Source organism: Globicephala melas, chromosome 8, assembly GCF_963455315.2.
Source record: "Globicephala melas chromosome 8, mGloMel1.2, whole genome shotgun sequence".
In the NCBI taxonomy this organism is placed as follows: domain Eukaryota; kingdom Metazoa; phylum Chordata; class Mammalia; order Artiodactyla; family Delphinidae; genus Globicephala; species Globicephala melas.
Window position 1 is genome coordinate 15,556,870 of NC_083321.1, and position 27,426 is coordinate 15,584,295.

Here is a 27,426-nt window from a genome sequence, read left to right on the forward strand (position 1 = left end):
TAGAATCCCCTCCGAGCGGCGAGCGAGCTAGTAGCATCTCCTTAAGGGGGGGGGGAGGGGTTAGTGGTGGAAGGAGAGTAGGGAGAGAGGAGAAGAGGGAGAGGAGGGGGAAAAGAAGTCAAGAAAAAAAAACTTCACTCTATTTTTCCGCTTCAAAATCTTAAGAGGGTTTGGGAGATCTGGTCAACTTTCCGAAACATCTGAATCTTTTTACAGTCCTCGGTTCTTTTCCTGGGCCAGCTGTGGGGAGGGAGAAGGGAGAGAGAGGAGGGGGTGAGAGCAGAGAGAGAGAGAGAGAGAGAGAGAGAGAGGCGTGGAGCGGAGGGGGGGGGGGAGAGCGAGCAGGCCGGCGCGGAGCGCACAGCCACCGCCTCCTTGCCTCTCCAAACTCCCAGCCAAGGCGCGCGGTGGCGTCCTCGCGCTCTCGCTCGCGCCCCCGCCCGTCGCCCGCCCAAGCCAGGCATGAATGCTGAGACTTGCGTCTCTTACTGCGAGTCGCCGGCTGCTGCCATGGACGCCTACTACAGCCCGGTGTCGCAGAGCCGGGAGGGCTCGTCGCCTTTTAGAGCATACCCCGGCGGTGATAAGTTCAGCACAACTTTCCTGTCGGCTGCCGCCAAAGGGCAGGGATTCGGGGACGCCAAGAGCCGCGCCCGCTACGGCGCGGGGCAGCAGGACCTGGCGGCACCCCTGGAGAGTGGCGCCGGAGCGCGGGGCTCCTTTAACAAGTTCCAGCCCCAGTCGCCGGCACCGCAGCCGCCGCCGCCGCAGCCGCAGCCGCCGCCGCAGCCACCCGCGCAGCAACCGCATCTCTACTTGCAGCGAGGCGGCTGCAAGACGCCCCCGGACGGCAGCCTCAAACTCCAGGAAGGCGGCGGCGGCCACAACGCGGCCTTGCAGGTCCCCTGCTACGGTGAGTGCACGTGCGAATCCCTCGGGCTGGGGTCCCCAGGACCCAGGGCTTCGGCACCTTCAAAACCCGTTCGGCTTGCGGGAGACAGGAGTTGGCGGGTTGGGAGGCGCGGGGCCGAGCTGCGTGTGACTTCGGGTAGGAAAATGGGGATCGACCGCTCCGAGGAGACCAAGGGATACCTCCTGCCCCCTTCAGATCGCTCGGCGGAGGGTGCGGAGCGTCGGCTATTAAACTCAACCTGGAGTCTGTTTCTCCCCTCTTCGCCGTTCCCCCAAACCACTTGCTTTGCGCTGCCCGCCGGGCCGACTTTGAAGCGGATGCTTCGCACCGGCTCAAGGCGTGCGGCGGGAAACAGTCGCAGCGCAGCGCTCGGGCGCTAGGCTCCGGGGCTGCCGAGGCCTCGCTCCTCGCCGGCTAGGGGGCTCCTCGGGAGGCGCCGCAGGTGGGAGCGTCGCAGGTGCGGAGCCCGGCCGGGAGCCTGGAGCGCAGTCGGCGGAGCGCGCCCGGGATGCCGTGGAACCGGGGCGCCACACGCGTGCGGGTCCAGAGACGCCTGAGGCCGCGGAAGACCTGAGTCGAGGTGGTTCGCGGCGGGCAGGCGGGCCGACCAGAGTTCCCGAGCGTTTCTCCTTCGGCGATCCCCAGAGGCGGCGGCCTCGGAACAATGGTTTAGGACCGACCGGCTGGAACAGAGTTCCAGGCGGCACAGTGCTGGGCAAGAGGGAAGGCTCTGGGTCCTGATTTGGGCCCACGGGGAACCTGAGGCCTAAATGACCTCCAAGCCACCTTGAAGGCGGCCTCAGGACGCAGGCCTGGGCCCCGAAGCGCCGCGACCGTAGTGGAGGAGAGAGCCTCTCAAGGGTGGCCTGAGGCCAGAGCAGCTGAGGAGCCTGGGCCTTCTCTCCCACAGAATCGGCATTGGTGAGCCCCAAGCTGGCAGGGAGAGAAACTGAGAAGGGAGGGAAAAACGCCTGGGCTAGGAGCCCTGGGTACACACTCTCCCCCTGCGGCCTTGGCCTTCAGGCAGGGCCCCGGAAATGAGCTGGTTCTGACAGGACAACGGCTTTGACTGCATTGATCCAGGCCCGATGGAGAGACACCAGGCCTGGGGACAGAGGTGGGACATGGTGGAGGCCTTGGCGACTGGGATAACCTTAGGAAGCAACGCGTGGGAAACGCTTCCTTACACTCAGCCTCTATCTGGCTCCCCACAGGCTCAGAATTAGTCCACTAAGTGGTCGTTGACACGCACAAACATTCACTCATACACTTGGACTCTACACACACACACAACCACTTCCTCACGAGCAGCGCGCTCACACACACACCAAGTACGCTCATGTGGCTTCGCACAGAGCCACACACTCTCAAATCCACAGGACAGACTGAGCAGATGTAGAGAGATCCGGTGGCTTTCCCCACCTCCTCCACCTTTCCTCTCCACCTTCCTGTTGGAATGAGATCAGGCACTCGGTTCACAGACACTCACAGCTCCACACAGGTGCTCCTTCCACACTCAGGTGGAGAGGGGCTCTCGCCCTGTCCACATGCACCAGCCTGCCAGCCCCGGGGATCAGGCTCCCTCCTCCTGGCCTCACCCAGGCCCTTCCTGGTCCCTGTCCTTTGGGAATGTTAGGTGTGAGCAAGTCGCGGACCTAGGGACCCATGGAGGTTCGCTGTGCGGAGCCAGGGGACTCGCATGTTTTCTCTCCCACCGCACTGATTTTTCATGTGTTAGAGAAATTCACCAGTGAGGCTTCTGAGGAGGCTGAGTTAATTAGGCAAGGAGAGATCCTGAGCTGCTTTCAGCCTCTCATTTGGAAATGTCTTCGGGTTCAGAGGGAAAAGGGAAAGAGCTAGACCCCTCTGAGCACTGCCTCTGAGCCCCGCTGGGCCCCCACTGCCAGCCTGCATAACGTATCCTCTACAGGCAGTAGCCACTGGGGCAGCCCACACTGTGACCTGAGAGTAAGAAATCCCTCTAAAGCCCTGTTTCCTCATCTGCATCACAAGGAGATAACAGTAAGGCCTCATGGGGTAGTAAATGTTCCCCCACAGAGCAAGAGTCTAGCCTCCCCGCTCCACGTTTCTACCGTGGGCCTCTGTGCCGTTGGAACCTGTAAGCACCCAATTGTGAGGACAGGGCAGGCCCCCGATCTTGCGCTAGGCAAAGCCAAAAGCTACAGGTTGAGACAAAAGGCAGCTGGAAACACCAACAGGACCCCACTTCCCTGATGCCCGAGATGGAGGCCCTGCTCAGGGCAAAGCCACAAACAACAAACAGCTCTGCTTGTTCTTTCCCTTCTCTTAGCAGCTGCTGTTTCTCTGGCCAAGAGGAGATTTCTGGCTCCTGTAGGAAAAAAGTTAGGCACATTAGGTCCAAGAGGAGGAAACCGAGGCATCAAGAGGTGAGGTTCTGATCTCTGTAGAGGCAGCTGGGAGGAGGGCCCCTGGAGCGGGCTCTCTAGATGGCCAGCAAGCAGGGAGACTGAAACACACATTGACATGGTTCTCTCCCACACTTGTGAGAGCATGTACTCCAGAGCGGGGGAAATGGGTCTAAGGCAAAAACCTCGGATGCCCCAGCAGCTTGGGGAAAAGGCAGAGGCAGACACGGCTTTGGTGCTAGACTTGCAGCGGCTGATCTCGGCCCCCACCCAAGGGAGCTTTGACCTGGCAACCTCCTTCCCAGCTCTGTTGGTCCCCCCGGGGAGGAAGCCAGTTCCTCCGTCTGGGCAACTGCACCGAGCGGAGGAGAGGGTCCAAGGTCTCCTTTGGGACGTCAGCCCAGGGAGCCGGTCCTTGGGTCCAAGCGCTCCTTGGAAAGGTGCGGGTTTGGGGGCTGTGCTGGGGCCACGGCGAGAAAGCCTGGGGCAGGACAGCCGCCTCAGGTCTCCAGTGGCGGGGCTTCTCGGAGATGCGGAAAGAGGAGGTGAGCAGCCTTCCACGGCTGCAGACGTTCCCTAACTGCGACTCCGTTTCCCCATCAGTACTAAAAGGGCGACGCGCAGTGTGACTCCACAGTCCCCCCTGGGGTGCAGAGACATTCGCGCGTTTACTAAAGAGCCCCACTGTGTCCGCGCGTGTTGCGATCCCGACCCCGTCAGGCTCCGGGTTCACACTCGGCCTTCCGAAGTCCCTGCCCGCTGGCCCATCCTAGGCCGCATGGGCCCCAGGAGACACGCCAGGCTGGAGACCGATGTTTCTCAGCCGGGCGAAGAGGCTCCTCGCCGCGGGAGTAGGGACCCCGGCACCTCGCTCCCAACGCGGACGACTCTCCAAGCCGCCGCTTGCGCGGCCCGCCAGGCCTTGGCCTTGCGCCCCGGAACGCTACCGAGAACGGCCCTGCTACCTCCTTCTCTTTCGCTTTCGATTCGGTGCACGCAGGTTTTCGTTGCTAGCCCACTGCTACCTTCCCATCCAGCCGTCCGCGAAGGCAGCGCTCTTAGCGCAGAGGTCTTGGGAGACGAGGGCAGGGCCGGAGACCCCTGGGGCACCGCCGAGGGGCTGGTCTTGATTTGGCGAATTAGACGCAGAGTTTGAATGCTAGAGATATTTATTTTCTCCCACCAGCACAATCCACACACCACAAAATGTGTAAACTCCTCCTGGGTCATATTCGACTTTACTCAAAGAACCGGGGTGTGTTTTGTGTAAGAGAGACACCCCCCCAAAAAAAGACAGCGAGAAACCGAGGCTTGCACATTAGCCGTAAGAGCCCGTGGGTGATTGTGGGATGATGGAGGGAAAACTCAAGCCTGGGAGCTGTGACGTCGACCCCCGGTCAATTTTGGGGGTGGGGGAGGAGAGGAAGAAAGACGCTTTTTATTTTTTACTTTGTTCATTTCTATAAGCTCCAGTCTGCTCTAACAGCCCAGGCTAAACACATACAATCTTAAATAGAAAAACAGAAGGCCTGGATTAAAGGTCTAGTATTATTTTAAATCAGTCGATGCGCACGAAGTTTTCTTTATTAGAATTTATATACAGTGAAGTACACAGTTAAGTGGAAAGTTTGAAAAATTGTTATGTACGTGTTCGCTGTATAACGACCACTTGGATCAAGACGCAGACCATTTACGTACTGTATCTGTAAACGAAAACTTTGGGTGGGGGGATTTTTTTTTAAGTTGTTGTAAGGAAATTTCAGAAGAGACTTCAGGGAAGCCAGAGAGCCTGCCCTCCCCCCCGCCCCCCCCCCCGCGCGCCCCCTGTTCGCGATAGCGGCGTTTCTTCAGTGGGCTGACCTTGTACTCCCGGATCTGCGCGGTCCCTACTCTTCGAGGGAACTAGGGGCTGCGCCGGGAACCTTGCTGCTCAAGGCTCTCATGAAGTCGCCGAAGCCCCGAGTTTTGCCCGCTGCAAAGAGGGGCCACAGCAGGAAAACAAGTTAAATGTACCGTACACAAATTTTTGCCGTAGTCCCCGAGAACCTTCGTTTCAGAAAGCAGCTGGGCGCTCTTTTCCGTGGGCATACCTTTTCACCTTGGCCTCAGCTCCTTTCTCTCTTCCCGCAAGTCTGCCCTCGGCTTTGTTTTGGTGGCAAACTGAAATATGAAATGGAAATGTAAGGGCCTTTGCGTGTTGGTGTGAAAGGAGGCTGGAGTCCCGGGGTCTGTGTGGGGTTCGGGCTTCTCCGCCGACCCCTGGACCAGGGTGCCCGGAGCAGCAGGCAGGGAAAGAATGTGAAAACTGTCGGGCGCCCGCGAGGCTCCGAGGGCCTGGGATGGAGAATGGGGAGGCTGAGCTGGAGTGGGTGTGCCTTTCACTGCAAGGAGAGGGGAGTTGGGGGCCGGATGCGAGAGCACGCTTGGCTGGAGAGAACTCTCAGCATCCGCAGCCTCAGCTCCCCCCGCCCCCAGGAAACCGAAGGACCTAGGCACAGGCACTGTTTTGGGTGAGGCGGTGAGATCGAGGCTCTGCATCGGGACCTCGCCTGCCAGGTGCCACCTGGCCACGTGCTCCCGCAGCTACGGGGCTTGCCAGGCGTTGTTGAGGTGACAAGGCAGGTCGTCAGATTCGAAAACCAAGACGGGGGGACTCAGCTATGGGCTGATTATCCCCCAGCAAGTTTAGAGTGAAAGACACTGCCCCACCCTCGCCCTTTGCTCCGGAGCTGTGGGTGCCACAGGCCAGCCTTCTGTTCAGACTGGACAGTGAGAAGAGGCCCTTTTTTCAAAACAGGGCTTTTCTGGAGAAAGAGGCGGCACTTCTGTGCGGCCACCAAAGCCTCGCAGCTGTAGGCTGGTGCTTCTGAGATCAGAGTTACTGGTGGCCCCCAGGGACCTTCCATCCAGAGGTGCAGCCCTGTGCCATCTTCCCTAGCCTACACATGTGCAGATGGGCGGCAACACCCCCAACTCCATTCAAGACGCTCCTTCTTCACCCAGTACAGGGGTGCGGGGTAGCCCGGGGCGGCTAATGCCATGCTGCCTGGAAGCTGGTCTCCCTACAAAGGCTGAGCTCAGTGGTGCGACAGAAGCCTCCAGTGTGTCCAGGGAGGTGTCGCGGGAGCTCCAAACGCACCGGACCTGAGCACCCGCCCATCTCCAGTGCATTCTGCCACTGACCCTCTTCTCTACCCCATCCCACCCCAGACCAGCAGCACCAAGGAAGAGAGGGAGCGGTGGAAGGGGAGTTGAGGCTCAGTAGAGAGGAAAAGAGATACGCAAAGAGGATGCTCAGAGCAGCGAAAGGCTAGGGAATGGGTGGCGATTCTGAGCAGCGGGCAGTTTCGGGCAACTAGAAGGGACAATGCGCGTGAGGAGAGGAGGGTTACTGGGAGATACCGGCGGGTAGATGGGGCGCTGAAAGGGATGCCACTGCCTGCCAAGTACCTGTCTTTCCTGAGGACCACGCCGCGTATACTGGGGACCACAGGGTCGGGGCTGCTGGGTGCGGGCGACACTGCGCTTTGGAGAAAGAGAGGGAGCCGGCGTGCGTTTCATCAGATTCTTAAAGCAGATTGTCTCAGAGAGGAGTCTCCTTCCAAACTGGGGATCCCGAAGCCTGGGCGTCAGCCCCAAGCACCTCGCAGATGGACTGCTAGGGACCCAGGCTGGGGCAGAGCAGCAGGTTCTCCGAGCTCTCCAAGGGCCATGGCGGAGAAGATTGAGAGGTTGTGGAGGGTCTGGGCCGGGCGCGAGGTCCTGCTTGGCACCCGTCGAGGCAGGGCACACATTCTGGGTTGAGATGGCGGCGGGTCTCCACCACGGTGTTCTCTACTCCCTGCATGGCCTTGGGAAAATCCCTCCCCTTTCCCTTTCCCTTTGAGGTCCGAATTTTAGTTCTGTGAAATGCAGGAGTCTGGACGATTTCCAAAGGCCCTCTGTGCTGGGGTTACTGTGCTGGTACCAGTTTGGACCCCCTTCACCCTGTTTCCCTGCCCTCGTCACCCTTACATACGTTTTCTTCTTTTTTTTTTGTACAGGAGAAATCGGGGTTGAGTGTGCCGGGAAAGGCTTTCCTGGAAGTGGAAACATATCCTGAGGGCTTCCTGGGGTGTGCTAAGGGGCGCAGGCGCCAAGTAGGCAGCAGTTCCAGGTCAGGTGGGCAGGCGGTCCTAGAGCATCGGAAGTTGAATGCAGGCTCTAGATTCCATCCAAGCTGGGGCTTCACTATGGAGAGGGGAGAGGGGCGGGTGTCTTTTTGCTCACGAGTGACCAGGCTCAAGTCGGGGGCTCAGGGGTTCCTGGCCCCTCCACTACTCCTGTCCCCTGTCTGCACCCATGTCCCCTATCTTGGCATTTACTGATCACCTACCATGTGCCAGACCTCCTAGAACACACCCAGCGAGCGGCTCCCTGCTATCCTATATCTTCTGTCCTTCCAGGTATATACATTTGGGCATAGGAAATGTTTCCTGGCTGGAAGGATGAATGAAGAATTGGTGTCTCATTTGGAGTGTTGCCGGAGTGTGGTTAAGTGCCCCTGTGAGCGTTTCCCAGTACCTTGGCTGGTGTGGGTGGAGGCCTGGGGGTTTGTGTGAGCGCATGTCCATCATGAATGCGGAGCGGTGTGCCCCGCCCATACTCATCGGTCCGGTCCTGCTCCCAGGGTGATGCAGGGGACCGTGCATACTAATTTGTGTGCGCTCCTATATGGAAGGCATGCGTTCCCCAGAGTTTCCGAGGGTGCAGCCAGTGTAGGTGAGCCGTGTGCGGGCGAGGGTGAGCACCTGTGCAAATCCCGGACACCCCTCCCCCCTACGCCCGCCCTGGGGACCGCGCGTGTTGTAGGCTCTGCCACCAGAGTCTCGGGCCAGGAGGCGGTGACAAAGAGCCTGTGTGTCATGGCCCGTGGCCTTCTCTGTCGCTGGTCGCGGCTTCTCAGGGAGGCTGACTCACCGAGTGGCAGGCAGAGTCCCCCTGTGGCCAGCTGGGGCTGGGGCGAGCCCAAGCGTCTTCCTGGGGCCCTCACCCAGCCCGCCCACACTGCAGCGGGGCCTCCTCCTACCTCCAGCTCTTGAATGTGCCCGCGGTCCTGTGGGGCTGGCTGTGGAAGAGTCCGCACCATCTTTATGCACACTGCAGATCTCATTTAACAGATGAGCAAACTGAGGCCTAAAGAGAAGTGGATCCCCACAGACCAGTGGGAAGGGGGGAACCACTGCTGGGGGCAGGGGAAGAAGGAGTTGGGGAGTATCCGCCCCCCCGGCCCCGCCCACTGTCTCCCTTCGCTGTAACCCATCCAGTAAGCCGCAGTCTGTGCATCAAACAGGGTAGATGTTTGCAGTCTCCTCCTCCTTCAGAAATAAGGTGGGCTCCACCATGAGCTCCTGGGGTTGCCGGGGCAACAGAAGAGCACCCGGTGGGATTGCAGGAACTCATCCCGAATGTGACCCAGTGGGGCAAGGACTTCTGCTCTCTGCTGGGCTCCCTAAACCAGGTTTTCTTTCCTAAGTGCATGGAAACCATGCAGTGAGAGCCCAAGGGGGATTAGCTGAGGCCACATGACCGACTTCCTCCTCTGAGGTTGACCATGTGCCAGGCTGCGGACATCGGTTGGGTCTAGAAGCCTGGTACTCAGCCCTCCAACGTGATGGGTCATGGTGTCAGGGTGGGTGTCCCACCCGGTCCCAAATGCCCTGTTTCACAGGGAAGGGGACTGAAATGCCTAATTCCAGTTGCTCACCAGACTTTGCCTGTCCCTGTGCCAGGCCTCACGGGGGATTCTGTGAAGCCCTGGACGCAGCCCCTGCCTACAGGTCCAGAAGTCCTGCCTTCAGAAGACAGACTAGTGACTTGGCTCTTTGCAGTTCACAGGGGCGGTGCTGGGAAGGGGAAGCCCAGATTCAAGCTGGGCAGAGAGGGGCAGCTTGGCTCACCCCACTCCCCCTGGTGGGCGGAACCTCGCCCAGGAAGGTGAGGGCTCAGAGAGGTTGAGGGAAGTTGGGAGTTGCCACAGACCAGCTGGATCTCCTCTGCTGGCTGAAAAGCTGGCAACTTCTTCTCTCTTTTCTCCTTTTTCCCCTCCATGCCTTCTCTGTAGGTCAAGAGATCTGGGTTCAAGTATTGGCTGTTCCCTGGAAATGGCCCTGTGCCTTTGGAACGGTCCCCTTATCTCCCGTTCCACTCAGTTTCATTTGCATTTGCAAGAGGGGATCTGTTTGGGCCTGCCCTGCCTACGTGGGAAGGGAGTGTGAGGATGCAGAGAGGTAGTGTGCCTGCAGGTACATCCTGCAAGGTCATGTTCTCCACCTGGGAGGACTAAGGGCCCCACCCCCTTAGTCATCTTGCGCGTACTAAGGTGTTTTGAATGGGGGGGGGCAGGGTTCCGATCAGGTTTCAGAACTTTGGTGCCCCCTAGATTTGTGGGCCTCCCTGATATCCAGGGGTCTCCCTGGCCTTGTCTGCAGCCCCACCACTCAGCCACATGGGTTGACGTCTGGCTCACACCCCAGCACTGAGCTGGGATGGCTCCGCGGCCCCCCTTCAAGGAGGGAGCTCATCGAAGGGCAGAGTAGACGAGGATGCCCGCGGTTCTATGCACAGACCTCCTTTCAGGGCCTCACTCTCCCATCTGAAACCCCCTGCCTGGGGCTAGTTGATTTCTGAGGCCCTGGGGTTCTGCGCTCTTCCAGGCCTCGTTGTACCAAGAGGTTCCTCAGTCCAGCCTGCCAAACAGGAAGAGTCTGGCGGTCTTGCCTGACGCCCTGCCTCAGGACAGGGACAGCGAGGAAGTGAGGCTGATGGGGTGTGAGGCAAAAGGAGGTTAGAGTTGGCAAGTAAGGCCTCTGCTGCTGAGGACCCCGTGTGACAGCTCATGTTTCTTGAGCACTTCTGCCTGTGCCAGTGCGCTTCCTGGGTGTGATTTCACGGAATCCCCATCTCAGCCCTGAGAGAGAGACCCTATTATCATCCCTATTTCAGGGATGAAAGCAGACTCATAGAAGATGAGTAACTTGCCCAAGGTGGGACAGCTCGGAGGCGCAAAGGTAAGTACTTGACGCCCAAGGGCTCTGAGAACCCAGACGGCATCCTTTTGTGGGATGACCCTAATTAGATTTGAGGTCACTCTCATCCTATCCCAGATGATATGGGATTGAAAGACTGGGTTTTACAAATATGGCCCCCAAAGAGTTTCTCTCATCTTCCCATCTGCGGATGCAGTGGCAGATGGGAGGTCAAGGATGGGCTTGGTGCGTGGCAGGTTGGAGTCTAGACCTGACCTTTGCCCTTGGGCCTAGCTTCTTCCCTGTTCAAGTGTCCTGCTGCGCTGCGGTGAGAACACGGGGCCAGGCACTGCGACGGGACCTCATAACTGTTTTGAGGGATTACTCCTTGAGTTCCCCGAGGCCCCAGGAACGTGCCAGAACCTCTGGTCAGGGCAGGGTGGAGCTAAGGACCCTGTTTGGGAGCAAACAATGGGGAAATACCTTCCTCCTGGGGAGGATGAGAGACTGCCGTGAGGCTTCTGTCTGTTTTGTTTCAAACTTTTCCCAGAGCCTGGAGAAGGGCTTGCTCTACATGGCAGGGGCTCAATGAACATTTGGGAGGGAAGGAAGGGAGGGAGGGAGGGAGGGAGGGAGGGAGGAATCAGGATGTGAAATGCTAGGAACTCTAAAAATCTTTCTATCTTCTCTTCCTTCCTCCTCCTTTTGAATCTGAGCCTGGATGAGAACCCAACTTGTAGTTCTCTTGTACCCTGGTGGAAAATAATTTATTTCCCTCAGGGATCCCTCTGGGGAGTGGGAGTAGGGAAGTGTTGGGTCGCCCTGTTTTGCACAGGGCTGGAGTCCTCTCAGCCTCTGGCAGTTAGAGGAGTACCTTTTCCCCCCACTGTTCTCCTTCGCTGTCACCTCCAAGGCCGCAGCTAGGGTCTTGCTGCTTCCACCAGGCCAGCTCTAGTCAAATAGGCGTCCCTCTGCCCGCCTCCCCCGCCACACGCACTCCTCTCAGGTCTCCCCCCTTCCCTGCAGTGAGTTCTGGGCTCCTGGTTCTTCCTGCCGTCTGCCTAGCGGGGCGGCCCCAGGGCGGAAGATGTTCCTCCCTGGGTACCCCATCCACTCAGCCTCGCCCCACCCCAGGATTCTGAGATTCCACGCCCTCAAGGGATGCAACACTGTGTTCCCGCCAGGATGCTGTCCTGAGCTTACAGCCCAGGTGAGAAGAAACATTTAGACCTGAGCCTGGGGTGGAGTCAGCACTCAGCAGGTGGTGGCCACCACTATGCAGTGAGCCAGGCACTCTGGGAGGCGGATCACAGAGGTGGAGGAGACTCTGATGGAGTCTGATGGAGTTCCTCCTGCCTCTTTAGAGAGGGTATTGGGCATAAACAAAGCTGTGAGAGGTGTCCTGCCAAAGGCTCCCCCTCCCATCCAACAGTTCCTGCCGGGTTGTGCCCCTGTGTCATCAGGCGTGGAGCACTTGGCAGTGAATGAGTTGATTCCCGCGCACGGGAATGTGAAGACATGGGAGTCCTCAGGAAAAGTGCGAATGGACTGAAACTTAGTGAGTACGGGCATTTGAGATGGGCCTTGGAGGTTGAATAGGAGCTCACCAACTGAACGAGCTGGGAACAGCACTCTAGACTCAGCAGATAGCACTTGGGTCAGGGAAGTACATGGAGTGTTTGGGAAAGAGCAGGTGTGTGGCTTGCTGGGGGCATGATGGACACAGGCAAGAATCTGCCTGAGGAATGACAGCGGCAAAACCGAGAGGGCCATTTACTTTCTGGTGAGGTATTCAGACTTCAGGGAGCCCCTGGAGGCCTCTGAGCAGTGCAGTGAGAGGCTGAGACCCCAAGCTTAGTGTAGTCTCTTTTAAAATTCAAATCTTTATTTTAATTAGGGATAATTTTTATTGTGGTAAAATATACATAACATAAAATTTACCACTTCGAGGATTTTAAACAAACAATTCACTGGCATCGAGTACATTCGTAGTGTTGTGTAACCGTCACCACTATTCCCAGAACCTTTTCATCATCCCAGATGGGCCCATTAAGCAATAACTCCCCATCTCCCTCTCTTCCCAGCCCCTGGAAACCTCTGTTCTACTTTCTGTCTCTGAATTTTCCTACTCCAGGCACCTCATAGAAATTGGATTATACAATATTTGTCCTTTTGTGTTTGGACACTTGTATATCTTTTTTTTTTTTTTTTTTTTTTTTTTTTTTTGCGGTACGCGGGCCTCTCACTGTTGTGGCCTCTCCCGTTGTGGAGCACAGGCTCCGGACGCGCAGGCCCAGCGGCCATGGCTCACGGGCCCAGCCGCTCCGCGACATGTGGGATCTTCCCGGACCGGGGCACGAACCCGCGTCCCCTGCATCGGCAGGCGGACTCTCAACCACTGCGCCACCAGGGAAGCCCCCATTTGTATGTCTTATTGGCCATTTGTCTTTCTCCTTTGGAGAAATGTCTATTCATGTGCCCATTTTTGAACTGAGTTGTTTGGCTTTCGTTGTTGAGTTGTAGGTGTTCTGTGTATATTCTGGGTAGCAATCCTTTATCAGACATGTGATTTGCAAATATTTTCTCCATTCTTGTCTTTTCACTTTCTAGATGGTGTCCTTTGGATGCACAAAAGTTTTTAATTTTGATGAAATCCAATTTATCCATTTTTTCTTTTGTTGCCTGTGCTTTCATTGTCGTATCCAAGAAATCATCGTTAACTCCAATGCCAGGAAGAATTTCCCTTATGTTTTCTTCTAAGAGGTTTATAGTTTTAGCTCTTAAGTTTAGGTCTTTGATCCACGTTAAGTTAATTTTTGTAGATGGTGTAAGATAAGGGTCAAACTTTATTCTTTTGCATGTGGATATCTAGTTTTCCTAGTATCATTTGTTGAAAAGACTGTCCTTTCCCCATTGAATGGTCTTGGCAACTTTGTGGAAAATCAATTGACCATATGTTTGCGAGTTTACTTCTAGGCTTTCTATTCTGTACAGTTGGTCTGTCCCCGGCATGGCCTTCTGAGATGAAGGTCCAGAGTTGCAGAATATGGGGAACCGCATTAAGTCATCCTGTTCAGTCCCTCGCCTCCAGGCCAGAGCCTGACCAGCCAAAGAGATTCAGCTCCGGGACACACTTGTTTTCCAGGAAGCAGAGCTGGTGAGAAGGGGTGGTGGGCAGAGCTAGTGGTGAGGGTGCCAGAGCCACGACCTCGGCCTCTGAGTAGGCCCCTTGCTGTTTGGGAGCCCCCATGTCCTCCAGCTGACCCTCCTGTGAGGACATGGCCTTGGGGGAAATTCTCCTGTGCTCTCAGGGTCCGTACACCGCCTCCTGAGAGGACCGAATCTGAGACTACTCCTTTTGGTAAGGTGATCCCAGAGCGCTTTCCCCATGGAGCTGGGAGGAGCTCTAGGAGGGAGGTCCCCTGTGCACGCCCCCCGGCTCTGTACTGTTGGCCCTGTGACTATCTTGAAGATTTTCTATTTGATTCTCATAAGAGGCATTTGCTGCCCTCTGTCCTCTGCCCTCCATCCCAAGTGCTGTCCAGTGAGTGGCTCAGCCAGGGACTAGATAGTATTCTACACCCCTGGTAGGTGACCAAAGGCGAGGGGGGCTCTGCCCCCCACTGTCACTGCCGGTGGAGCAGTGGGAGCCCCAAAGGGGGCTCTTGTGAGGCCGGTGCTTCCTGCCTTGGAATCCCCCAGCCCAGTTGAATAAACAGAGGCCTAGACTCCAAGCCAGGTGCCCAAAGGCAAGTAACAGGCACAGTGTCTAATGTTCTTGGAATCTTGTAGAAACTGGGTTCATCCTACAATTCAGCTGCACAGGCTGCCTGAAGCTTCCGATGCCTTGGATTCGGTGAGGCCAGTGTAGCCAGGACCTGGGAACAGATTTCAGCCTGTCTAGCTGAGTGACCTTGGGCAAATTAGTTGACCTCTTTGCCTCAATTTCCTTATCTGTAGAGTGGGTATATGAATAATATTGTGAGGATTAAGTAAGATGATATAGGTAAAGAGCTTAAAACAGTTCCTGGAACAGAGTAAGTACTCAATAAATAGTAGCTGTTATTTTTGATAGGATTTTGCTGGAACTTCGAGTAGGTGAAGCCGGAAACTTTGACAAAGAGTTATGGTTGACTTGAAAGCATAAAATTGGAAAATGAGCAATTTATTACTGAGTCCACACTGTGTGGTTGACAAAATGTTTTAAAATACGGATGAGTGATGAAAGGGGTGTAGGCCGGCTGTCTGCCTAGCATGGGGCAGGAGGGATCAAGGACGGGCCTGCCGGGGAGTTTAGGCTCCCCTTCCCTAAACTCACGGTAACTGACTGCTCGTGGACCAGCCTCCTTGTTCGCTCAGCATCAGCTCTGCACCAGGGATCAGGGGCCGCCTTGGAGAAACACTGCCTGAGCCGAGGCAGGTGGACAGCCAGGGCCGGGCTTTACCTAATAAACTGCACAGGACTCAGCCCCTCAGAGGAGATGACACGAAGCCATTTTTGTGCTACACAAAGTACATTCTCACTGTTTCATGGGATGATTCATTTCCCTGAGAAGTACTAACAGAGTACTGAAAAGAGATGTACTCATCACATATCCACTGCGGTTTTCTTGGTAGAAGGTACACACCGTACACTTTAAAGCAGAGACGTATTTGACATTTTGTTCAGTCCAGATGAGCAGAAGGCAATGAAAGAATCATTCTTCACCAACATGTTTGTTGCAAATATTGGACTATTGAACATTGTTTATACTTATTACACGTGATGGGCAAAACACTTGGACCCCACCTGCTCCACATCCCAGCCATTTAGATGGAAACTCTAACAGCTTAGGTATAATTTTGTTCTAGAGATTTTGAATTTTTAACCATTTTATAATTTTAAAGATGGAATTTTGTTAAGCTAAGATTGAATAATCTTATCCAGCCTTATCAACCTCAGAAAACTTTAACTAGCAGCCTCACAATTAATTCAGCCATTATTTTTCCCTTCTTGTCCAAGGAGAGAAACGTCTTCTTGCTTTTTTGGCTTGTAAGTGATTCTTTAGGTTATGAACGCAGCATGAACACATCTGGAGGAAGAAAACCCTTGATTTTGGTGGGGGAAAAAAAATTCTCTCTAGGCCGACGTGGTCATTCTGCAGGCTGAGACATTTAGTTGCTTAACGAGATTCATCTAATTCAGAGGGTATTTTTTGGGTGCCAGATGTGGGGACCAGAGCTTGGTAAGATGTTTTCCCTGTCCATGATGAAGATACTGTCTAATGGTGGAGGCTGCCATGCACCCACACTTGCAATGCTTTGTGAAAAGTAATCTAATTATTAGGGGCCAATAGGGGAGTTCCGAGGAGGGCATGGCAGGAAATCCCCAAAGAGGAAGTGATAATAGACTCGGGCCTGGAAAGGTGGCCTGGGATTCGCTGGGCAGAAGGGACCCCAACATAGTCCCGAATCACCGAAGTTGGTTTCTAAATGACAGCAGCAGTGGTGGTGGCATCGGTTACCTTTCTGGAACGGTCCGTCTCTCCACTCCCCACCCCCAGAGAGCTTTCGGGTGGTATGATGGTTAGAGGGCAGCAGATGCTCCCACAGAGAGAATTCTTCCGGAGCCGTTAAATATTGGGGTACCTCCATAGGAAAGTGGTCCAGATGCTCCCAGAGTGTAAGTGGGAGTGGGCTTTCTATAAGGAGCTCACGACTGCTCTGACCTTTGTCAACTGGTTTGTAAGCCACACTGTCTTCAATGCAGTGATTACAATTATAATTCTCGGGCTTCCCTGGTGGCGCAGTGGTTGAGAGTCCGCCTGCCGATGCAGGGGACGTGGGTTCGTGCCCCGGTCCGGGAAGATCCCACATGCCGCGGAGCAGCTGGGCCCGTGAGCCATGGCCGCTGAGCCTGCGCGTCCGGAGCCTGTGCTCCGCAACGGGAGAGGCCACAACGGTGAGAGGCCCGCGTACCGCAAAAAAAAAAAAAAAAAAAAAATTACAATTCTCATTTCGTGGCTATAGCTTCAAGTTGCAACCTGACAGGTTAAAAAGTATTCATGGAAGGGCCTTTCTTTAACATCAACTAGCAGGTTTAAATATGTGTGTGACAAATGATAAACAAAATTGTGTCAAATATTTCACCCCATTTATCGTCTTTGTTACATGTATGTAAAATGGGCCCTGATTGGAAGGGGACTGGGTGGGGGGCTACTTGGGACAGGGGTTTGTGGCATGTTCTGGGCAGCTGGAGCTGGGGAAACTTGAGCTTAAAAGAGTACACCTGGGGCGGGGGGCGGGGAAGGATGAGACACTGCAGCCTGAGTGACTGACTTTGCTTTGCTCTTGCAGCTGCCCTGGCCTACCTTGCCTCCAAATAATAAGGGTATTAAGCTATCGTGGGGGATTCCCGTTGATAGAGAGTGTGCTGTGTATCAGGCAGAGATGTGCATTCTTGCACTTGACTTCATTGAGACCTCACAAACACGCTGGGATGTGGGTATCATCCACCTCACTTTACAGATGAGAAAACCGAGGCACAAAGAGGCCAAGTCACTTTGCCAAAGCGTGAGTGGCTTGGAAGCCTCCTTAAGAATCTCCTTTAGAAATTTCCCCGTTTCTTTAATGGGGAAAACTGACACTTCCTTATCATGCATAAAGAGCTAGCTACTCAGCTTTAACACACCCCTCCAAGGAGATCGCTGCCTTGAAGCCGCTCCTATACAGAGATCTGGAGTGGTCCTGGAAATACTGCTTCCCCCGCCAGGCTGGCCTAGATGCCTCTGCTCTGTCCACCTCCCCGCACCATAATCACTGCCTCCCTCATGAAGGGGGACTTTTGGAAGGAAGGGGCCATGCTTTATTAGACTTCCTATTTCCATCACCTGGAACTTTGCCCAGCACATAGCTGGCGCTCCAGAAATGTTGCTGAATGAATGAATGCAGCAAATAAGTGGCAGAATCAGGAGTCCAACCCAAGTCTGTCCTGCTCCAAAGACTTCTCATTCATTTCACCTAGAGCAGGATTTAAGCTTCTCCATCTCGCCTCCCTTGGATCCAATGGCGCTATTTCAGTGTGTCTCCATGGGGATGGTTGGGAATGCACGTTTTCTCCCTGCTCTGAGGGATTAGGTGGGAGATATTTAGGGACATACCCAAAGCCACTTGGTTAGGTGAAGGTAGAGAGGGACAAGGGGCAGACAGACCACCAAGCTGATTTGAAACCGGCAGACACAGTCCTTCCACTGACAGGCCTTGTGGTCGGTCGCTCGGGGTCTCCGTATCCTGCCTGGAAGGTGAGTAGTGGCCCAGGGTGACCCCTGAGCTCTGGGACTTCTTGTTGGGGTTAAGGGAGAGTGTGGAGGCTCCTTCTGCTTCCGTGGCAGTGGACCCAGCCTGGGCCAGCGCCCCTGCCCCTGCGGGGTGCTAGGATCTCCTCCAGCCTCGTGAGGCAGGGCTTGGGGATGAGACCTAGGCTGGACCAGGAAGGAAGGAGCCGGGGAACCTCAGTCTCCATGAGGATAGCAGCTCCCAGGGCTGGTTAGAGTCCCTGACTGAGGTCACGACCCAGCTCACCCCAGTAAGTATCAGGAGGTGATGTTCAAGTGTTCGATCATACATGGGGCTTCTCATGGTCACCTGAAAGTTCTGTTTAGATTAGTCCTCTGTGATGGAAACATCTCCAGTGGCTCAGTTGTGTCTCTCAATGACAAGACTAAGTCTGCCTGCAATCCCTTCAAGATTGCCTGTCTACGGAAGAGAGACAACACATCGTTGTGTGAGAGGCCATAGACAGGCCACTGGGCCTGGAGCTGGACCAGCTGGGTTCAAATCCCAGCTCTGCCCCTCCTAGCTATGTGACCTTGAGCAAGTTAAGCTTCTCTGGACCTCAGTTTCCTCATCAGTAAAATGAGGGTAAAAACACAGACCTCCTAGAGATCTGGGGAGGATCAAATAAGATAGTGGATGGGTCAGTACTACTCAAACGCGCGTGATTATGTGATCGTCCTTATTAGTGGCACCAGCCCTGTGGGGAGGCCCCTCAGGCTTCTCACTTAGTAATTTAGGACCAGCTCAGTAGGGACTTGGGATGTCCTGTTTTGCCGTAAAATGTAGCGTGCCTTGCCAGGACCTCTGTAGTTTCCAATACGCAGTTCAAGGTCACGCTCTTGCTGAGGCCTCCCTGACCTTTTCAACAAGAACTGACTGCTCCTTCCTGTGGACACGCTGCGCCCAGGATGCAGGGCTCTTGCAATGGCAAGAGGGGCCCATAACACTTGACCACACTGTTACACGTCTGTCCCTTCCATGAGGCCATGACTAAGGGGAAGCTCTGGGGAGGTTATCGGTGAATGAACAAACAAGTAAACCAAGGAAGGAGCACGATGAATAGATGCAAACCAAGTCACATCATCAGGGAAAAGACAAAAAAAAAGAAATTTGGGGCATAAGGGGGCGGACGGAGGGGACCTCGGGGGCTAAAGGCAGTGAAGGCCCTGAGGGACACAGGCTAGTGGGCTTTCTTTTCTTTTTTTCCAATTTTTTTTATTGTAGTAACATACAAGTAATAATAAAATTTACCATCTTAACCATTTTTTTTTTGCGGGGGGGTAGGTGGGCCTCTCACTGTTGTGGCCTCTCCCGTTGCGGAGCACAGGCTCCGGACGCGCAGGCTCAGCGGCCATGGCTCACGGGCCCGGCCGCTCTGCGGCATGTGGGATCTTCCCGGACTGGGGCACGAACCTGTGTCCCCTGCATCAGCAGGCGGACTCCCAACCACTGCGCCACCAGGCGCCCATCTTAACCATTTTTAGGTGTACAGTCCAGTGGTATGAAATACATTCATAATGTTGGGCAACTGTCACCACCATCCATCCTCTTTTCATCTTGTAAAACTGAAACTCTGTCCCCATTAAACACTAACTCCACACCCCCGGGCTCCAGCCCCTGGCAACCATCGTTCTACTTCCTGTTTCTATAAACTTGACTACTCGAGGGACTCATATAAGTGCTATCATACAGTATTTGCCTTTTTGTGACTGGCTTGTGTCGCTCAACATAGGGTCTTCAGGGCTCATCTGTGTTGTAGCAGGTGTCAGAATTTCCTTCCTTTTTGAGGCTGAATAATACTCCACCGTGTGGCTGGACCAGTTTGCTTCTCCATTCATCTGCCGATGGACACTTAGGTCACTTCCATGGTCCAGCTATTGTCAGTGGGCTTTCTTTTTAAGCCCTTCTCTTTGGATACAAGGAGACCTCGCTCACTTAGACTAATTGTAGGAGGACTGAAATTATAATAGGCTCAAACAATAAAAGGTACTTTTATTACTTTTAAGGTCCGAGAGTAATTTGACCTCAGCTAACAAAATACTGCTTCCTTCGGGCCTTGGAAGAGCATTTAGAAGAACCACGTGCTTTAAGGGGGTCTCCAGTTACTTACGTGGATGGAAATGTGGGTTTCCATAGGGCTGGGGAAGCAAGGTTTGTTCCTAGAGTTGGCTTCTGCCTTGTGATTTTGATTCCAATGTGCAAGCTCATTTGCAGAGGCCGTGGACAGTGCTGGTGACGGCGAGGAGGGGAGGTTGCTAACTAAACCCCGGTCTGGGTCCTGTTCAAATTATGACAAATGCCGGCTTCAGAACTGGGATTCCTGGATAAAGTGGTTTCTTCCCGTTTGTCTGCATACTTCTTCTTTTTAAAAGCTTTTTGTTTTGACATATTTTCAGACATCAGAAAAGTTAAATGTAGAATACAAAGAATTCCCAGATCCCCCTGACACCGATTCCCCAAATCTTAACGTTTTACTATATTTGTGTTATCACTCTCAATCTCTCTTGTATATATGTATGTATCAATATACATACCTATACACAGATACGTATTCTTTCTTTCTGAACCGTTTAAGAGTAAGTTGCAGACATATGCCTCTTTACCTCGAAATACTTTGGTATTTAGCGGAGAACAAATGCAAATTGAGACCCGGTGTCCGAAAGAAAACAAGAAAGAATTAGCTGGGTGTAAGCTGGGGGATGGAGGGGACTCTGAAAACAAGGTCCCAGGAAAAGGCATGGGTCCACATTTGAGGTCCCAGATGGTCGATGAAGTTCTATCAGGACAGTTTCATCAGGGCCAGCACTGAAGGTTGGATGTGATGGGGCAGATGTAGGGGCGTCAGAGAGGAGCCATTCTCCTGTGACTCCCACTTTTTCCCTTCCTCCCTGACCCTGTCTTCTGGCTGTCCCGTCCCAGCCCCACACAGGGTATCCACTCCAGGAGGGCCCAGAGGAACTGCCGCAGGCTTAGGGGCCGGACCTCAGCTCTGCCTCTCACCAGTTGTGTATTCTTAGACAAGTCCTTTACTCCCTCTGGCCTCAGTCTCTGGGGCTGTCAAATGGGCATATTTCACATGGTTGTTGTGAAGAGCAGCAGTGGTGGCATGACAGGTGTGCTAGTACTGGGTAAAGCATGAAGCATCCCAGTGCTAATTCCTTTTCCTTCCTTGGTTCTGGGAGGCGCCCTCCATCCTCTGGACCACAGGAAACCTCCCCACCTCAGTGTGTGGGAAGAACCAAGAGAGCTGTGTGAGAGTGGAGTGATGGAGGAGGGGGCTGCAGCCCCCGCCTCTGCTGACGCTTCCCTGGGGAAGAGCCCACAGAAGAGCTGGCAACAGATCCGCCAGCTGCGTGGACAGCCACCTGGGCAAACCTGGGTGTGGGCAGCATTTGCATGGCTCCCTTGTAAGTAGCTAGAAGACCGAGGATTCCCCAGAGTCTCCACGAAGGGAGGTGACTCTGGGGACTCAGGAGCTCAGGTCAGGCCTGGCACCCAGTGGTGGTGACATTCAATGGATTCCTTCTCTCTGAGCCTCAGTTTGCCCATCTGTAAAACGAGGGTGCTGAAGAAAGCCACCGTGTGGGAATTCTGAAGTCAAGAATGTGGAAACCCTCAGAACCAGAGGAGGAAAGAGCGCTTTGGGGAAGGGCAGGGACCCACCTCATCCACCCCTGTGTCCCTTGTAGGGCTGAGACAGCGGCAGACACATAGTAGGACTGAATAACTGCTTGTTTGGCCAACCCTCCCAGGGAGGGCCTGTGCCTTTAACCAAACTTGGAGAAACTTCGTCTGAAGCCGGGACCCTGGGGCATCACCTCTGGCCCCGAGGAACTTAATTGGGACTGCAGTGCCTCCTGGTGGCCAGTGTGAGCCACTGCAGCCTTGATCATGCTGGATTGGGGGTGCTGCCTAAAGCCTTTATGCAGGGACCCGGGAACCTGCCCTGTGGGTGCGCATGGCGTCCCAGGGCCCCGCGACTCCTCCTCAGTCTTGGCTTCCTGTAGGGGCTGCGCCTTCTCCATAACCCCTTCTCTCCTCTCGCTGGCAGGAAATCCGGCAATACTTGTTGACATGAGGAAGCAGAGAAACTAAAAGGTTTACCCAGGGCCCTAGCAGCAGCGGGGCCACCTTTGGCCCTTCATGCCCCGCCCCGTGGCTGGTTTCTCTGAGCCCCATCATCCCGCAAGGCCCACACACAGCAGTGTGTGCTGAGGGACCGAGGCCCCCCGGCTCCGGAGTTCAGCCCCGTGGCCTTGGGTCCCTTTCCTATGGGCGCCCCATCACCTCAGCAGGGCGTGCAGAGCTGCCCTGGCGCTACCAAAGGCAGAAGGAGCCCGGGCCCAGCTCAGGACCTAGCTGTGCATCAGGGAGGCCCTGCACTGAACCGCTCACAGTGGAGTGGGAAGCAGGACCACACACCAGTGCTTTAGAGCAGAGAATCCAGTGTTTAAGAGGTAAGCCCAGCCCCCCGGGGTCAGGGAGGAAGAAGGGGTCGGCCTTGCACTGAAACTTGGAAGCCCAGTAGAAACAATTCAGCAAAGAAGAAATACAACAAATAAAAGGTTAACTTTACTAGTAATAAAAAAATGTAAATTCAAACAAGATTTCACTTTTATCCTTCACACTGGCAAAGATTTGAAAAAACAGTATAATGACTGGTATTGGCCCTGAAGCAGGTGGGCACACGGAGGAAATTGGCAGATTTCTAGAAGACACATTTATCAGAGCTCTTAAGGTGTGACTGTGATCTGACTCGGTATTTCTAGTTCCTGGAGCTTCTTCTAAGGTAATTACCATGAAAGTATCAAGGGATTTAACTGAACGATATTCATCCCAGGCCTGTTATCATTTCAAACAATCAACGATCCACGTGCCCAGCAGGAAAGGACTGATGAAATAAAATAGTTTGTCCGTGTGGTGAAATACTATGCAGCCACTAAAAACGATGTAGTAGAAGAATACAGAATAGGATGGAAAGATATACAGGATAGTGTTAGGTTAAAAAAAAAAAAGACTTGTACCAAAAAAAAATTATGTTTCCCTTTTGTGTTTGTGTGTTACCGTTTTCTTCTTTTGGTCTGTCTTGATTTTTTTTTTTAATTTCCATATAAAACATAGATAATTATATGTAACGAGGGGGGGAAAAGCCACAAAATTTACAGAGGAAGATATGCAGGGAGAGGAGGAGTTAGCCAGATGCATGAGGGGCAGAAGGGCATTCCAGTTAGAAGGAAGAGCCCATATGCAGGAATGGGGTAGCCTGAAGCCGCTCGAGCAGTGTACTGGAGGCATGAGGGCAGGTCTGTGGGACCGGAAGCGAGGTGCAGAGGTGGGGTGTGGAAAGATGTAAGTCTGTGAGGAGAACCAGTGTCAGTCCCGCCTGGGGAATCCTGAATGCCACAGTCAGCCTGACTTGAAGAGTTGGCAGATTTAGCAAAAAACTAACAACAAAACCAGGGCGCTCCATTTAATTTGAATTTCAAATAAATAATGAATAAGTTTTAGTATTAGTATGCCTCATCCAATATTTGGGACATACTTACACTTAAAAAATAAGTGTTTCTCTGAAATTCTAATTTAACTGAGCACCCTGTATTCTATCTGACCATCCTAATGAGGGCTCTGGGCACCAGTGGAGGGCCTCTAGACAGGCTCACACTAGATGGGATGTGTGCTTTAGACACTCTCTCTGGTTGTAGTTGAGGGCGGTGAGTCTGAGGGCAGAGAAACCAATGAGGTCCACGCTTAAGCCAGAGCTCTGAGAATCTGCAGTATCCAAGAGGCCTCAGAGTTAAGGGGCGGGGTGGGGGGCCCAGTTTGTGAGGACAGTGGCCGATCCCCACCACGAAAGGAGCCTTTCGCTGAAGCATCCCTACCCTTCCTCCACCCGGCTCCCCCGTGGCGCTCACACCCACCTCCCACATCACACAGCCGAATCCAACACCTGCCAGAGCAGACATCACTCAGGATTCTAATCGCTGCTTCCACATAGCATTTTAAAATGATAAAAGCCATTTCTGGTCATGGTAAGACAAATAGAAAATTAAGTCAGACGAGAAAAAAAAAAGGAACAAAACCCAGATACCAGTATTCTTACCGTTGGAAACCTCTAGTATTTTCTAAGGACAGGTACCCCACCCCTACCTCCCCTTTTTTTCAAAATGAGATTTACTTACTATAACACGAACATCTTTCAGTTACTAAAATGCTGTTCTTTCACATCAGTTTCACTCCTTTTTCATCAAATGTTTATTGAACCCCTTCTGCATACCAGCCACGATACTAGGCATTAAACAAAAGGGCTAAACAAAACAAGTATATGCAGATATATTCCCTGTTTTATGGAAGGGAGAGAGAGAGACAATAAATAAAGGAAAAGCAAATAGATACAAAATAATGTGTATTAAATGCCAAGAGAGAAACAGTCTGCAGAATAAAATCAGGAAGGATCTTCCAGTTATGGAAATATCGTCCTTTATTTAACCAATCTCCTATTATTGAAAATTTTGGTTATTTTCAGTTTTTCCATATAATAATGCCATGATGAACTTTCTCTCTAGTTAATTCTTTGTGCCCATCCCTAATTTTGTCTTTAGTTTAAATTCCTAGAAGTGAGATTTCTGGGTGAAGACATACAAACTTTTTACTTACTTAGTTTTTCTTTACTATATTTAAACCCAATTTTTAATTTTCTGTATAGTTTACATATTTTTTAATTTTTAAAACAGCATGGTGTAAAATTAAAATGGGGGGGTATTATTTTATGAATTTGAACACATTCCTGTACAGACCCACGTACTCACCATCACAACTGGGAAACGAGATAGGATAGTTCTGCACACCAGCCCTTTGTGGTCTAAACCTGCCCCCTCCCCGGCCCTTGGCAACCAGTGATCTGTTCTCCATCCTAGTACTGTTACCTTCCCCAGAATACCATGCGATAAATAAGTAGAGTCCTGCACTATATACATTTTGAGACTGGCTTCTTGTACAGACCATCATGCTGTCTTTGAGAGTCATCCATGCCATTGTTCGTATCACTAGTTGGCTCCTTTTGCCTCTGTAGCATCCCACTGCATGGCTGTTCCACCTGTTAAAAGACATTTGGGTTGTTTCCAGTTTGGCGTGATGATGAGCAAAGCTGCTATATACATTTGCATACACGTTTGCAATGAAAATAAGTCTTTGTTTCTTTAGGGCAAATGCCTAGCAGTGGGATTTCTGGGTCTAGCCATATGAGTATGTTTAATTTTACAAGACAATGCCACGGTGTTTTCCCACCAGCAAAGAATGAGAGTTCCGGGTGCTTCATATCCTCACTATCACTTGGTATCATCAGATTTTTTATTCCCATTGCAATAGGTGTGTAACCATATCTCAAGGGGGGTTTAGTTTGAATATCCCTAGTGGATAATACACTGAGGGGGTCGTCATGCTGATTTCCATGTATATCTTCTTGGGTGAAATGTCCATTCAAATATTTTACCCATCTTTTTTTAGTTTTAACGTCACTGCTACCTAAGCTCCACATTTTAATCAGATTTCACTAGTTTTTCTCTAATGTCCTTTTACTGTTTCAAGACCCTGTCCTGGATACCGCATCACATTTAGTCCTCATGTCTCCTTAGCCTTCTGTGATCTGTGACGGTTTCTCGGACTTTCCTTGTTCTGAGAGGCACATTTAGGGCTTGGGTGGGTGCATGTTGGTGACAGGGGTGCCTAAGTCACCTCGTGGGTGGCTGGCCTGAGCCCTTGAGCTTCCTCTCTACAAACTGGCAGTTCCTCCAGGGCAGGAGCACCGTCCGTCTCTACTGGGTACGCGTTGATAGGCTCCATGCACGTTTGCTAAAACGCCGCCCCAGTTACTGCTCCCCCTTTGGTGTTATTTCTTGGGCCTGGAGCTAAAACTAGGGACGTCTAAGCTGAACTCTGGACAGAGTCCAGCGGCAGATGAGGTAGGCTGGGGTTATAATCCATGGCTCACCTTTCACCTCTGCCCCCACCCCCGCACGACTGTTTGGACAGCGGTGGGCTTAGTCAGTGCCCTTTAAATAGCATGAAAGGGCCCCACGCTGGCCTGTTTTGTTTAAGGAGGTTGCATCGGCGGTGTGCACACTGCCACAGGGCGTGCGGCCGGCTCACCCGAGAACAGAGTAAGCGGCATGTCCCCCACAAAGCAGATGTTTGGAGGAAAATAGATGTAATCAAAAGCACGGAGGATAAAATTACTCAAACCCCTTAGACAGACCCTCCATGTGCAAGGGTACACACACGCACACACGCACGCACGCACCACCCACGTCCATACCCACCCGCGTGTATCTACAGGGTCACGTTCACACCCACAGCCACACGCAACAGCACACGTCCGCAGGCACACACGTGCCACTTGTGTGCCTGCCCTTGACCACACGAGCCTGCACGCTACACAGACCTATCCGCAGGCCACTACACATGTGTTCCCCGCACCCACGTGCAACTGCAGGCTTCTGCCCCGTGCCCGAGGGTGCACATCCGTGCACGCGGGAGGGATACGCACACAGAGGCCTGCAGCACCCTGTCCCCAAATGGCTTCAGAAGTTCATTCTCTTTAAATCACAGCCATAAAAAAAATTCTCTTGAAATCACAGTCATGAAAAAAAAAAATCCCGGTCACCTTTGGAAATCTTTCAAGGCCTTTCATGTCAAAAAAAGTTAGTCTAGAGTAGAGTGACACCCTAGGGTTGAACCGGGACGAGTGGCTAGAGGTTAAGGGAATGAAGAAAGGTTTCCCGTTTCTCGTTGGATTTCTTGAAATCCAACAGCCAGGGCTGTCCGGCGGCAGACCAGGTGGCTCCCAGAAGAGGCCAGGCCTCCTCCCCAGGGGAGTTCAGGCAGAGGCCCAAGGGCCTTCTGTGGTTCTGATGGAGAATATAACCTCGAACCGAAGAATGCTTCCCACTTCACCAGAAGTGGTCGACGGGAGTCTTTGCCTGGGGTTGTCTGAAGGGCCAGCGTCCCTGCCTCGGGGCAGGCAAGGATGACTCACGGCGTTCTGTGCACATTACTTGACTCCTCTGGGCAGCCTGGGACCTATTTCCAGATCAAGACATTCTCGGGGAAGCTGCAGCTTGCGATTACGTTGTCTTGGGCCACACAGCCTGGGACAAAGCCCTCCGGGGGATCCCTTCCCACTCTGGGCGGGGTGTCAGCATAGCTGTCTTGGGCCACACAGCCTGGGACAAAGCCCTCCGGGGGATCCCTTCCCACTCTGGGCGGGGTGTCAGCATAGCACCAGGCCAGAGTCCACAGGGGGTTGCCCCAGGGAGGATGGGGGGAAGCCAGCCAGGGAGGCAGGTGGCCTGGACCCAAAGGGGCTCTGTCGCTGCTCAGCTTCATGCCAGTGCCGGATGCTATTGGGCCTCAAGAAGGTGGGCCCAGCAGCGGGGCACGCTGGGAGATCCCAGTGGCCTTTTCTCTGTCCCAGTATAGCAGCGCGATGGATGCAGAGCTGGTTCCTGGCGGATGCTGGACTGGGTTTCCTGGGCATTTCAATTCCGGAGCCGCGCTCCGTGAAGCCCATCTCTGTGCTTCTCCTTCTGCCTCCCTGACCCTCTTGCTTGCTGCGTGGAGACATCCTTCCATGTCTGCCTGGTCTTTCTCCTCTCCCTCCTTCTTCCCTCCCTCCTTCCGTCCTCCGTCTTTTCCTCTCTCCCTCGGTGATCTCACCTCCTCCTTCTGTTTCAGCCTCTGCTGGAGGCGTTCGTCACTATGTGCACTTTTCTCATGTATCATCGCCACCTTTCTCCTCAGTGTTTACGGG

The 27,426-nt window shown here is 53.3% G+C and overlaps 1 protein-coding gene across 1 annotated transcript in view; it reads left to right on the forward strand.

Annotated features, from left to right (window-relative positions):
* The first annotated feature begins 462 nt into the window (after nucleotides 1-462).
* The window catches only part of ALX4 (ALX homeobox 4), a 39,981-nt gene continuing 13,017 nt past the window's right edge, over nucleotides 463-27,426 (forward strand). Inside the window, exon 1 of the mRNA XM_030864626.2 lies at nucleotides 463-913. Within this exon, the coding sequence (XP_030720486.1) occupies nucleotides 463-913 (451 nt within the window). The remainder of the gene's footprint in view (nucleotides 914-27,426) is intronic.